At 36.8% G+C, this 14,180-nt stretch overlaps 1 protein-coding gene and 1 long non-coding RNA gene across 3 annotated transcripts; one reads left to right on the top strand and one right to left on the bottom strand.

The window, feature by feature from the left end:
* Positions 1 to 5,116: 5,116 nt before the first annotated feature.
* Positions 5,117 to 7,332, bottom strand: LOC125475831 (disease resistance protein Roq1-like). The gene is made up of 3 exons (XM_048581201.1): positions 6,520 to 7,332; positions 6,138 to 6,416; positions 5,117 to 5,812 (listed from the first exon to the last, which is right to left on the bottom strand). Exons 1-3 carry the CDS (start codon positions 7,141 to 7,143, stop codon positions 5,117 to 5,119), a joined length of 1,599 nt encoding a protein of 532 aa, XP_048437158.1. The 5' UTR covers positions 7,144 to 7,332.
* Positions 7,333 to 7,386: 54 nt separating this feature from the next.
* On the top strand, positions 7,387 to 11,673 carry LOC125475735. Of its 2 annotated transcripts, XR_007257148.1 has the most exons (3): positions 7,387 to 8,169; positions 8,288 to 8,343; positions 11,220 to 11,673. It is a non-coding gene; the product is annotated as an uncharacterized LOC125475735 (long non-coding RNA). The 2 variants fall into 2 exon arrangements; XR_007257147.1 differs by having other exon boundaries at positions 7,387 to 8,343.
* The last annotated feature ends 2,507 nt before the right edge of the window (positions 11,674 to 14,180 follow it).

Genomic DNA, 14,180 nt, shown 5'->3' on the forward strand with positions numbered 1-14,180 from the left:
CTGCCACATTCCGATTGGGCCGTTTGTTTTGACTCAAGCTCATTAGTTGGCTGTTAAGAGCAACTCCACCCCTATCCACTTTGCGCCAGCACCCAGCCCATTTATCCACTTAATTGAACAGTAACAGACTCAATGAACAGTAATAGGCCAAAGCATCTCCACCCCAAAAAAAAATGTGCTGGCACCTAGTCTAAAAATGCGCTGGCACAAACGATCTCCACCCCTACAAAATGCGCTGGCGCCCAGTCCATTTAAAATATTAAATAATTTTTTTATAAAATAAAAAAAAAAAATAGTTTTAATTTCGGATATGATTTTTAACCAATCTCGTCACGCCACGTGTCATTATCCGAACGTACTATTTTTTGAATAGATTTCCGCTAAGATTTTCAACCAATCCCGACAACCCACGTGTCACTTCCTGTTTACAATAATTTAGGCAAGATTTCGATAAGATTTTTAACCAATCTCGTCACGCCACGTGTCATTATCCGAACGTACTATTTTTTGAATAGATTTCCGCTAAGATTTTCAACCAATCACGTAGTGCCACGTGGCATTGTCCAGAACCTCATCTTCTTTTTTTTTGTCCATATAAACCCTACATCCCTACATCCATCCTCACACTAAACTCAATCCATTTTTTTAGCTCAGAATTCTTCTTTATCATTTTCAAATCTTGAGTTCTTACAATGTCTTCTTCAAGGAGAGCGTATAAACAGTTGCAAGAGCAGCAGAAAAGGTTGTTGGCACAACAGGAAGAATTGGTCAATCTTGACCAAGGTGGAGGTGGAGATGAGGCCTTCGCAATGGAGGAGGATGACGATGATCACCATAGAAGGCGGAGGGCCTCACATTCCCGCCGTATCATGCAAGCTATGGGTCAGATAGCCAAACCCGGACGTGCGGCAAACATCGATAGAAGAAGGGAAAGACGAGGTAAAGATCTCTTGGAAGATTATTTTATTCCCAACAGCGTTTACCCTGATCATGTTTTTAGACGTCGTTTTAGAATGCAACGAAGTTTGTTCGCTAAAATCATGAGTGATGTTTGCAACCATGATCCATATTTTGTGCAAAAAGAGGATGCTTTTCATGTTCTAGGTCTTCTTCCTGAGCAAAAAATTACGGCTGCCTTGCGAATGCTTGCATATGGAGCATCTGCAGATCAAGTGGATGAGATCGCAAGGATGGGAAAAACAACAGTTCTGGAGTCCCTGATGCGGTTTTGCTCTGCAATTGAAGCCCTCTACACCAATGAGTACCTTCGGCAACCCACGCCAAGGGACATGCGAAGGCTTCTTAGGAAGGCTGAGATGCGAGGCTTCCCTGGCATGATTGGAAGCATCGACTGCATGCACTGGACATGGAAAAACTGTCCAAGTGCGTGGCAAGGAGCTTATGGCGACAGAAAAGGAGCCAAAAGCATCATTCTGGAAGCGGTGGCTTCTTTTGATACATGGATTTGGCATGCTTTTTTTGGTGTTCCAGGAGCTCAGAATGACCTAAATGTCCTTGCCCAATCTCCAGTGTTTGACGAACTGCTACAAGGGCGTGGGCCGAGATGCACATATTGGGTTAATGGTACTAAATACGAGGGACCATACTACCTTGCAGATGGTATTTACCCAAGGTGGTCAACATTTGTCAAAACAGTGCCACACCCGCAGAGTGAAAAAGAGAAACACTTCGCAAAGTGTCAAGAAGGGTGTAGGAAGGATGTCGAGCGTTGTTTTGGTATCCTGCAAGCTCGTTGGGCCATTGTCAGGGCTGCAGCTAGAATGTTTGATGTCGAGGCTCTTCGATCCATCATGATGACGTGTATTATTCTCCACAACATGATTGTTGAAGACGAGTATGATTATGATGCCGTCGATGAATACGAGCCGGATCCGATGAACAACTCAAGAACACAAATCTACTATGCTCATGACCGGACCGAAGATCCCGTGCAACACGAGCCGTTGGAACGGGATGGACGTTACAATGAATTGATCGTTCAACGATACACTTCATTGCAAGAGCCATACTGGCACATATCCCGCCAGAATGACTTGATTGAGCATCAGTGGAGCTTGCACGAAGGCGAAGATAATTAAAATAAGGCTTGTGGTTGAAGAATAAAGTGTATTGTTTTTTTAAGTAATCTTATTTAGTGTGTTTGCTTTTTTTTTTTTTAAGTTTAAATGGTGAGGTTATGTAATTTTAAGTTTAAATGGTGTTTTAAGTTTAAATGGTGTTTTATGTAATTTTATTTGGTGTTTTAAGTTTAAATGGTTTTTTTTTAAGTTTAAATGGTGAGGTTATGTAATTTTAATTTTAAATTAAATAAAGTTCTAAAAGTAAATAAGAAATTACATAACAAATTAAATAAAGTTCTAAAAATAAATAAGAAATTACATAAGAAATTAAATAAAGTTCTAAAAATAAATAAGAAATTACATAAGAAATTAAATAAAGTTCTAAAAATAAATAAGAAATTACATAAGAAATTAAATAAAGTTCTAAAAATAAATAAGAAATTACATAAGAAATTAAATAAAGTTCTAAAAATAAATAAGAAATTACATAAGAAATTAAATAAAGTTCTAAAAATAAATAAGAAATTACATAAGAAATTAAATAAAGTCTGTGGAGTTAGGATATGTGGTGCTAGGATCTTGGTTGCTAGGATTTCTGTAGCTGGAACCCCCTTGACTTGTTTCGGCATCTCTTGCACGCCTCCTTCGCACGACATCTCTTTTTTCTGATGTCCAAAAATATTTTGAATTCGGAGACAGTCCTACTAGAGACTTGTTCATAGTGTCACGATCTGTTTGAGCCATCCTTTCTTCTCTAAGCATCTCATTCTCTCGATGAAGTGCTTCTCTAATCATCTCGTTCTCTCGATTAACTATTTCTCTTTGTCTCTCAGCCGCCGCATCACGAGCCTCAGTAGCTGCAATAATTGCTGCCACAGCAGCAACTTTTTCCTCATCTCTAGCCTTTTCCCATGCCATGTTCATTTCACCTTGACGAGTAAGTTCCTCCATATATTTAGTGTAGTCATTTTTGGAAGAACTACCTTTTTTCTTTGATGCCTTTTTACCTTGAGGCCTGAGGGACTGACGAGTCGGTTGGGTCTCTGGCACTTGTTCAGGCATCCCTTCCGTGTCTTCAAATGTGTTGGCTTCTTGTTCGGCTGTGTCTGCTTCTGGCGAATTGTGTAGACCCATACCGTGCATGACAACTTCTGGACCGGTTGCCACAATTTTGTATCTAGGGCAATCTTTGACAATTTGCCAACATTCCCATTTGTTGAATGATTTGTTATGGTTCTTTGCATTGTAGAATGCTTGTGCTTGTAGTGTCTATAAAAATTACATAAAAATTACATAAGAATTGTGGAATGCATAAAAATTATATAAAAATTACATAAAAATTACATAAGTATTTGGAATGCATATTACATAAAAATTACATAAGAAATTAAATAAGAATTGTGGAATGCATAAAAATTACATAAAAATTACATAAATATTTGGAATGCATATTACATAAAAATTACATAAGAAATTAAATAAGAATTGTGGAATGCATAAAAATTACATAAGTATTTGGAATGCATATTACATAAAAATTACATAAGAAATTAAATAAATTAAAATATTGATGTGGGTGGAATGCATATAAATAAATAAAAATATTGTTACCTCATCCGCTAAACTTGTCCCACTACGCAAATTACCAGAAGCATGAGAGAGGGCGTTTTTCCAACAAGTAAAGGATGCGTTGAGTTTTTTCCAACGACCTTGAAGACCTTGACTAGATCTGGCATCTTTTCCATGTACATCTTTTCCATGTACATCGTTGAACGATTTCGTAATTTTACTCCACATTTCTCGCTTATCCATCTCATTACCCGTAATCGGGTCATGAGTAGTGCGAACCCAACATTCACACAACGTAACATCTTCACTGAGCTTCCACGAAGTCATTTTTTTCTCTCAAAGTGTACAAAATATTCAAATGTAGAAAGTGTAGAAAGTGTAGAAAATATTGAAATGTGGTGTAAGGTGGAAGATGAGGGTTAGGTATTTATAGAAAAAAAAAATGTATTTTTTAAAATTTTTCTGTATTTTTTTAAAAATTTTTGACATTTTTTTATTATTTTTTAATAAATTTTAATGTTGTAATTAATCGGGACCGTTGGATTTGAAAAATAATCAAATCCAACAGCACTCATTACGCCACGTGGCCAACGGTCAAATTTCTGACCGTTGGGCCTTTTTTTTTTTTTTTTTTAATTTTTGGTGAAATAAACGTGGACCGTTGATCTGTGATCGGACGGTCCAATTTAAAATTGAAATTTAAATTTTTTTTACCGTTGGAAATCCAACGGCCTAAAAAACTAGCCGTTGGAAATCCAACGGCTCTGACGAGGCCACGTTTCCTTCACCCGGGCGACCGCAAGTGGGTCTGCACGCGGGCCCCAGCGCCTGTCTTCTTGTCGGCTACTCGCCTGGGCAGCCGCGTGTGTTGCACGCGCCATCAAACAGGCCGGCTTCTGGGTCTGTCCATTTTGGGCTGGGCAACAGACTGGCACGGGCTGGGTGCCAGTCAAATGTGCGGGCTGGAGCAGAAAAATGTGGTGCCAGTCCATTTTCTTCACTTGGTGCCAGTCCAAGGTGTGCGGGCTGGAGTTGCTCTAAAGCCGCGTGATTGACTTGTTCAAGGCATCAAGCAGCCAAGATTATTTAGTGGGATGTGCTATTCACACATTATTTTTACTTGTCACATATATTTTTTTATTTTTAACTGTTGGATTGAATGAATTGAAAAATATCTAAAAACAGAAATTAATAAGAAGTTTGTGAGAAGTTAAAAGGGGTGTGTGGATATCACACCCCTTATTTAGGCCGCTAACTTTGAATTCGGATTGGATTTTTTTGTGAGGATTTAGGATTCGTAAATCATGTTTATTTATTGTATATCGTGTGGTCATAAATTATTTTAAATAATTTTTATTTAAAATTAAACATAAATATTACCTGACAAAATCTGATCGCATACATACAATAAACGGATGGAATTTACAAAAAATCCGGACAGGATCTTGGGCTAACTTTGACTCAAGCTAGTTGATTGGCTGTTTAGCTCCACGTGAAAGCCACGTGATGCATATATTCAAGGCATGAATTCCTATTGGCCTTAAATCGTTTCGAATGGCCATGAATTCTAAACAATTGGTAGTGGCTTCAAATATTAGAACTTTGAGATTTTTCATACCCACAAACGGCTTTGTCATAGTGGGTCCCACTATAAGCCAAGATAAGTGATCCATGTCTTCTGGAAGTTTGTCAATCTTTGAGCATCTACCCACATCGAGCCATTTAAGAGACTTCAAATTACAAATAGCCCTTGGAAGGTACAAGAGATTTTTGCATTCCCGTAGACTAAAACGCCAAAGGTCAACCACATGTCCAATTGATGAAGGTATTTTCTCGATCGCAGTGTTGTCTAACGTGAGCGACGATAAATTCTTCATCTGCTCCCCAAATTCTGGAATCGTTTTCACATTTGAGCAGCCACCAAGATTGAAATCTACAAGAGAATCCATTTCAACCTTACTTGGGAGGCTCTTAATGCTTTCACAGTCACAAAGGTGCAAAACTTTAAGTCTTTTGAGGACTGCAATAGATGGATGTATCTCAACTAAATTCATACAAGCGGAAAGATACAACTCCTCAAGATTCGGAAGACCATTGAAATCTAGGGTACTCTTCAATTTATTGGAGTTGCTAAGATCGATATGTTTCAAGTTGGGCAAGTCCTGTACAACACCACCGATAAGGTTCAGATCATATACTTAGTTTCCACAACCTTAAAGTTTATTCAAAATAATAAATAAATAAATATATGATTATTTTGTAAATTAAATAGCATTTATTCTCAATGAATATGGAATAAATTTGGAACCTTTGGGATTGTACAATAAAAAAATGTCAAGGGTTCCTTGTTTTTAAAACTCAAGAAAAATTAAATAACATGTCTATTATTTTTTAAAATAATGTGTTAAAATATCATTGGACAAACTCAAAATGTGAGTATTGACTAGTGAGTAACCAATATTATCTTTTGTTCATAACCACTCTTACCACTTTTCCCCCCAAAAAACGAACAAGATTGCTATTACGCATCTCAAGTTTACCAAGAAAGTGCGGGTGAAAGCTTGTTGGAAGAAAATTAGAAGGATACCAACTCCAATTTATAATTCTCAAGGAACATGGAAGAGATTTGGGGCCTGAAGAAAAGATCAAATTATTGAATTCCAAAAACCTCAGTCTCTCCATCTTAGAGAAGGCTTCGCAATTCCACTGGGGCACCTCTTCTACGTTGGACAAGCGTAAGGATATGGCTTCAATTGCTGCCGTTCCCTAACAATTAAGAAAAAAAGGACAAATTAATTTCACATTCAAGTCTAATATAATGTCAAAAGAAATCAATATCTTCTTCCAAACTTGGTATTTAACTTCTTACCTTATTCTTCCTAAATATCTGATCGATGTCATCGTAAAGCCACAACCTACTGCGCTGACCAGGCTCTTTAGACTCTTGACGAACAATTTCACGTGCCATATCTTGTATCAAGTCATGCATCCATATATATTTGTTGCAATCGTGATAGAGGAGAGATCTCTCAATTAGTACATCTATCATAGTACTACTAGAAATTCCAAAAGAAATATCTAGTATTTCAATTACTTCCATTCTGTACTTCCCTTTGTGGAGATATGCAACGTCAAGAAAAATGCTCTTCTCCATCTCTTCTAGTTCATCATAACTTATTTTAAGTTTATGAATAATTTCTGTATTAGGAATTTTTGACAGATTATCCCGTTTACTATTCCAAAAATCTAGCCCTCTCTTAAACAATGCCGACCCAAAAGTTTTAAGAGCTAATGGAAGGCCTCCAGCATATTTAATGAAACACTCGGACAGTTCCAAAAACCCATCCTCGGGCATATTTTTCTTAAAGGCATGCAGGCTAAACAGTGCAAGAGCTTCATCATCATTTAACACCTCAACATTATGATATAATGTTATGCCATGCTCGACTAGCAGACGTTCATTTCTAGTTGTAATGATAATTCTGCTTCCCATGCCAAACCAATCTTCCTTTCCAGCTAGTACTTGTAGTTGGTTTATGTGATCCACATCATCAAGTACAAGAAGAACCTTTTTGTTGTGTAAGCACTTCTTAATGAAAATGATTCCGTGCTCTCCATCCCAAATTTCTTCAATCTTTTCCCTCAACACCGGGAAAAGAAGTCTTTTTTGAAGATCAACGTTAGACACCTCCAGGTCCCCATCTCCTCATCTGTCATGTACACACACACACACACACACACATACATATTTGTATGGATTCTATATTCATGTGTGTGCATTTAGTTCTTTGGGAGTTGAAAAACTGAGATTACAAGAACATGAAGTAAATTGAAAAATTTTCCTTTGATATTTCAGGTACCAAACGGTAGTTAATTATGATCAGATGGATTATCATGCCTATTGCTTCCTTAAATTCTTTACATTTTAGGTGGATTAGCGCTACTAGGAAAGGAAACTAAATCTTTAAGCATTAAGAATTTAGCTAATTGTAAATTAAATGTTGATAGGTTTCGAATTTGGTCCTCGCGCTGGTTCCGGCAGGCAATTGTTTGAAGATAAGGAGTCTCAGACGCGGTATTTATCACTAAAGTTGAAGCTTAGTAGCTCAACAAGAATTATATAGTCTAATTTGATATAATTATGTGTTTACTAAAAATGTGAAAAAAATGGTGACACAAGGTTGATGTAGCTCAAGGGTACATGACTAACTCTGACCTGGGACAGGCCATTAAGGCGTTCGGCCAAAGATGCAGTAACATTTCTACGGCTTACAGGTGATTACTTGGGCTTGTGCATTTTTAACATTTGCCAGATTATAATTTTACCACTTGTTAGTAGAAATAAAACAATTGTATTTGTTAGTAGTAGTTTTAGCTGGATAAATACAGGAGTTTAATTGTAGGATTTTTGTTTAGGCATCTCATGATGATTATGCTGATTTATTCTTTTTATTCTCCTGTTGAGGGATTTTTCAAATGGATTATCAGTTTTGGGAAGAGTGTGAATAGGGTTCTGCTGGTAATCGTTTCACTGAAGTTTCCTCTTTGTTTTTGATCGCTTTAGTTTTATTTATTATAATAACATCTTGACTCACATCTTATGAAGTTGGTAATGTTTGATGTATTATTGCTTGTAGTGGGTAGTAGCAATTTCTGCTACGCCCGGGGTGGAAGAGCCTGAAGCTGCCATTTGGTAAAAACTTTTGAATCCTGGCATTTTAATCCTTCCTATATACAATCAATTTTTTGGAACTTGGCAGGATTTTTGAAGGAAAATGCGTTAGCGTCCCCCCTTCCCTTCTGTAAATAATAATAACGTAGAAATTATATTTGTTCCATAACCCAGAAAAAGTTATGATTCAAAAGAACAGGAACCTGCTTTGATTCCTTCAAGATTAGCAGAAAACAAATTAGTCCTTGCAGCTGCTTGAAACTGAAATTAACCATAGAGCTGTGTAATAATGCGTCAAATCACCAGTACCTGAAATCTTTTTGCAACAATAACGCTGAATAAGGGTCAGAAATTTAATTACATTGATTGCTTATTAGTGGAAGTTAAAAAAGTGCGATATAGCTTCTAGCTTATTGCACCCTTGAATCCAGAAAGGTGCAATAATTGTTTACCACCGAATTGAGTTGATTCTGGTATTGGAGAATATCCATCTGCACTCTTTAGAAAAGTTTTATTCATTCCGCTAGTTCAATTATGTTACTTGTCCCTCAGAAAGGACAGACTCTATCAATTGTATGTGTCTTGAGGGCAGTTTTAGTCACCATTTTTTTGTTACTTTTTCTATGATCTTGTATGGAAAGAAATAAAGGAAACTGCTACGAGCTACTTATGACCACAAGAAACTTATGATGAAACTGAGAAGCTGTAATATGACAAAGATTATAATTTATAAGTACACGCCAAAAAATCACGTGCAATTGGATATTTTCATTTCCCTCTTCTTCTTCCTTAAAAAGTTCATTGTTTCTGAATTCCACTGCAACTAGTAATATATTATTAATATTTTGATTTATTGTTAGTCTTTCATTTTCCACCTGCCATATTTCCCGTTTACTGTTGAAAACTGAGGTCATGGATTTCACTTTTTGTCGAAAAAGTTTTGCATACTACCCGGATTTCAATTTATTTAGTGTTTGCATACATTGACAGTGTAGTACTTTTGTATTCTGTGTGCTTCTTGAAAACTTTCTTTTGTTCCTTTTCCATTCCCCAGAATGTAAATCGATTGTTACTCGTTCATGCAATTTCAAGTGATAGTTTGAGCATTTTTTGATGAATATGCTGGGTGCCGCAGTACATTGGAAATGTGCATGGAGATGAACCTGTAGGCCGTGAGCTTCTAATTCTACTTGCATTGGATATGTGACAACTATTTGAAAGATCGTCTGGTATTTTTCTTTCCTTTTATTGTAGGTGTACGTCTAATGATTGTTCTGTAACTCTTTAGTGTTATACCCTACTTTGCTTTGTAATTTATGGCAATTTTAAGTTACTTCATTCTAGCATTTTTGTCTTGTCCCTTGTTGAATGTTTTCCCTCATTGCTCTTATCTTCATCTATTTGTTCCTGTTTCGACATATCTGCTTTGCAAATAAAGAAGAAAACTACTTTTAGACACTTCTGGAAGTTTTCCTCTACTTGCTTAGTCATTTGTGAATTTTCTACACTTGGATTGTGATGTGTAAAGACTTGGTTGTCGTTGTAGGGTTCATACAGCTGACGCTACTTAATGGTGTTCTAGGATTCAAATTGTAATATCATTTTTTTTTTTTTGGGTGAGGAAACAAATTGTAATATCATTGAAAATTGTTTGAACCCCTTGTTTCCAAGAGCTTAATCATCTCAATCATTTGAATCTGATCATCAGCTGCACCCAAAAATCAAACACACAAATTTCATAAGAATAATGTTAACTCAGGTTCTACTATTAAGGTATTTAGAGTTGATGACAGCAATGATATGATCAAATAAATACCTGGGAGATGTAGATTTTCAACAGGTTTGCAGTCATTATTAACCATACAAAAATCTCAACAAATTCACTGCAACCCTTCTGCAACTTCAACTAAGAACTCATATGCTATCAACTTCTCTGTGATCTGTAACAACAAAATTTATTAAGACTGCAGTTTATGTAAAAGCCCCAAACTTATTTCACAACTCAACTAACAGAGCTTTAGAGAATGAGAGTACCAAAACCAAAAGAGAGACTAAGATGTGGAGTTAGCTTTATGAGAGATTACATTAACATAAAAATGGAATAAGATCACCAAAACACAATAAATAAAATTGGATTTCATGATAATACTACCAGACTAATTATGGAGTAGTAGCAAGTAAAGATGATAAGAATTACCGGAGCTTGGCTCCAAAACAGGGCACTCTATTCTTATTGTTGCCATGGTCCCTCAATCAGCTTTCTCTAACACTGAAACATATTAAAAAAAACAACAAATCAGCTTTAAACAAACACTAAAATCCCCAGAAAGTAACAATTAGCCTTCCAGTTTCTAGTCTTCGAACACAGTAGCTACTTATATCATGCTAAGCGATGACAATGAACCATGTTTAGTTGGTCAACCTAAAATCAAGCAATCTAGCTCGAACTCAATTCACTTGCGAAACGCAAGATGGTTCGATCGGGAGACAAAAGGTGGGTTTATGGCCAATGGTTTTCATCAAAAACCAGGGATTGGTTGCAATGAGACTTTTAGTCCTGTGCCATTTGGCTTGTTCTTAGTTTGGCAGTGTCAAAGAAGGGGCATGTAAGACAGTTGGACGTCCAGAATGCTTTCTTACATGGTTATCTCACTGAGGAAGTTTATATGAAACAACCAGCGGGTTTCATTGACAAGAGTACCTACACCATGTTTGCAAGTTGGAGCGCAGTTTATGTGGGTTAAAACAAGTGTCGAGAGCTTGGTTTTAGAGATTTTCTGATTTCTTGCTTCAATTGGGATTTTAAGAATCTGAGTGTGATTATTCTTTGTTTGTGTTTAATCAAAGAGGAGTATATCTTATCTTACTAATCTATGTGGATGCTATATTGCTCATAGGAAACAACACTTATCAAATGGCTCGGTTGATAAAGAGATTGGGCACTTTATTTTCCATGAAGGACTTGGTTCCTCTCAACTACTTCCTAGGTGTTGAAGGAACTTGCTATGGTGATCAAATGCATCTCACACAGTCCAAATGTCCTGGACTTGCTGGAACGTACTAAATTTACCAATGCCAAGCCAATCTCGACTCCAGTTTCTTCTGGACAAAAACAGAGTGCTTTTGGGGATGAATCATATACTAATCCTGAATTATACCGAAGTGTTGTAGGTGCCCTACATTATTTGACCATTACGAGACCTGATCTTTCTTATGTTGTGAACCAAGTGTGTCAATTCATGCATTCGCCAACAACACGCATTGGATGACAGTTAAAAGGATCCTACGTTATTTGTAGGCTACCTATTTATAGGGTCTTGTTTATAGACCTGGAAGTGTACAATTGACTGCTTTCTCCGGTGCAGATCGTGCAGGAAACCTAGACACACGCCATTCAACTGGAGGCTTCTGTGTATACTTGGGTAAAAACTTAATATTGTGGAGTTCGAAGAAACAGAAAACGGTTTCCAGGCTTAGCACCGAAGCTGAATATAGGCAGTGTGCGTACACTGCTGCTGAGTTGTCTTGGTTACGTTCGTTGTTCAAGGACGTACATTTGAATCTTTTAAGACCACAGATTTGGTGTGATAATGTGTCCTCCATTGTCTTAGCATCCCATCTAGTTTTCCACTCAAGAACAAAGCACTTTTGAACAAATGTTAAAGAACCAAGCACTTAGAAGTTGATTATCATTATGTCAGGGAAAGGGTCGAAAACTCTCTAATTTAGTGTAGCCTTGACTCAATGGCTCACCAAATTTGTTCCCAGTCAGATGCAATTGATAAGGGTTTTAGATTTTGGTACGAAATCTGTACCATACCTAGTATGTTGAGAATGAGTCCTATATTGATGGAAGAAAGAACTTTTCATGGACTTATAAGTAGTTGAACTACTCCATATATAGTCAATTAGTTTTATGGTGGAACCTTAATTTCTTCATAGTATTAGAGCAAGTTGTTCCACGTATGAAGTCAAACGGTCACATGCGCTCAATGTCATCCCGTTGTGTTATCCACGTGTTAGATTTGAAAATTCGTCACACGTAAAGGGGCGTGTTGAGAATGAGTCATACGTTGATGGGAGGAAGAACCTTGCATGAACTAATAAGTAGTTAGGCTACTCTCTATATAGCCAATTGATTTTATGGTGGAATCCCAATTTCTTCATAAACAATTGTAATCCAAACCATTTGATGACATATTGAATCATCAAGAGCATGATTCAAGTACCCTTCTGTGTACAGAAACTTGATAGGATTGACTTGTTCTCAGCACGATTCACAAAGACAATGCATAATGATGATCCTTGTTTAACAACCACACATTGTTTAACCAATTCTCTCTCGATATGTTCCTCAAAAAATCTAATTCATGCCATTCCCGTCTATTTATCCTATATGTTCATGTTCCATTCTTCCAAGTGAATCGGCACTTCTGCAATATTACCTCTCGACTAGTTTGTTTGCCTTCCAACATTTATTTGGAAATTTGGATAATAACCAAATAATCTTTAAATTACATGATTAAACCAAGAAAGTAAACAAATGAGCTTATTTTTATCTACACCTTCGATTTTAATCTCATTTTACTCCTTGTAACTCAAAAATCGCCACCTCACTCCCTTAGATTCATAGTTTGCTCTATTTTGCCCCTTGCAAACTTGATTTTTATCCCCTGAAACTCGACATAAGAAGTTGGTCAACATTGCCTCTAGTCCTCATGACCAAAATTGATGTTCACTGCACCACAAGGCTCTCACCTAAACACCTCCATTGTATTTCCTGATTATTGTTATAATGTTGTGAACACGATGTATTCCTTGAGCCTTACTTTACCTTCGGAGTACTTTCATACCTAGTTGGACCAACCGAGAAAACGAAATAGACCCTTCGGTGAGCTTATGCATGAAAACATTGGAACTACACATGTGACGATTTCACTCATGATTAAGTTGTGACTCCTACCAAGACTCGTTCATAAACATGATTTGCAATATTGGATCCATATAACTCTTAATTCAATGTTTACTTATCTTAAATGAGAAAATAAAGGAATGAAATAACTTTTTGAGGACATCGATAAATTTTTACACTAAGGAGAGGGGGAGTTCAACTAAACACAATGGGTAACCTAATTTGGTATGGAATTCGATTCGCCATCCACGAGATTCGAACCTAAGACCTCTCACTTCCAAGTAAAGAGGAATACCACCAGACCGTAGTACTGAATGACAAGGAATGAAATAACTTAGAAATATGAAAAGTAAGAAAAGAGAACCAGATCAAATGGCCCCCTACTTGATATGCTTCCTAATTTTTAGGTATTTTAAACGAAAAATTATTTTTTCAATTTCTTGCAGATTAGTAAATACAGGAGAAAATTTATATAAATTACATTTGGCATCTGGTAAATCCACTCTGAAATAGACAACTACTTCCAAAATCAAATTTTTCACTACTAATATAGTTAGTGACATTTCTACTCAATTTAATTCAAACCCTATAATGTAAAATATTGTTGTATATAAAAAAAAAAATCAACCGATTTAATTTAGTTTGGTTCGGGCGGTTCGAACGGTTCATCCGGTTAGGTTTGTAGGCTTATTTAGGCCCAAACAAAAGTTGTTTAACAAATGGGCTGAGATCCATTTGCAACCCATACCACGAAGTCCCCGTTTCTTTGTTCCGATTGGAAATTGCAGCCCATTTTCCGGCGATCCAGCATCTCCGATCTTCGTCGTTACGTTTTCATCTTCCTTAACTCCTTCCGAGTTCCAACAATGGCTTCCTGAATCCAGCTCCATCGTCTCCATAGTCAACCTCAAAGATCCCAGAATGGAGCTTGCTCTTTCCATCCTCT

This window comes from the organism of the source record quoted next, unplaced genomic scaffold (genome assembly GCF_019419815.1).
Source record: "Pyrus x bretschneideri cultivar Hongxiangsu unplaced genomic scaffold, Pyrus_bretschneideri_v1 Contig16, whole genome shotgun sequence".
Lineage (NCBI taxonomy): Eukaryota > Viridiplantae > Streptophyta > Magnoliopsida > Rosales > Rosaceae > Pyrus > Pyrus x bretschneideri.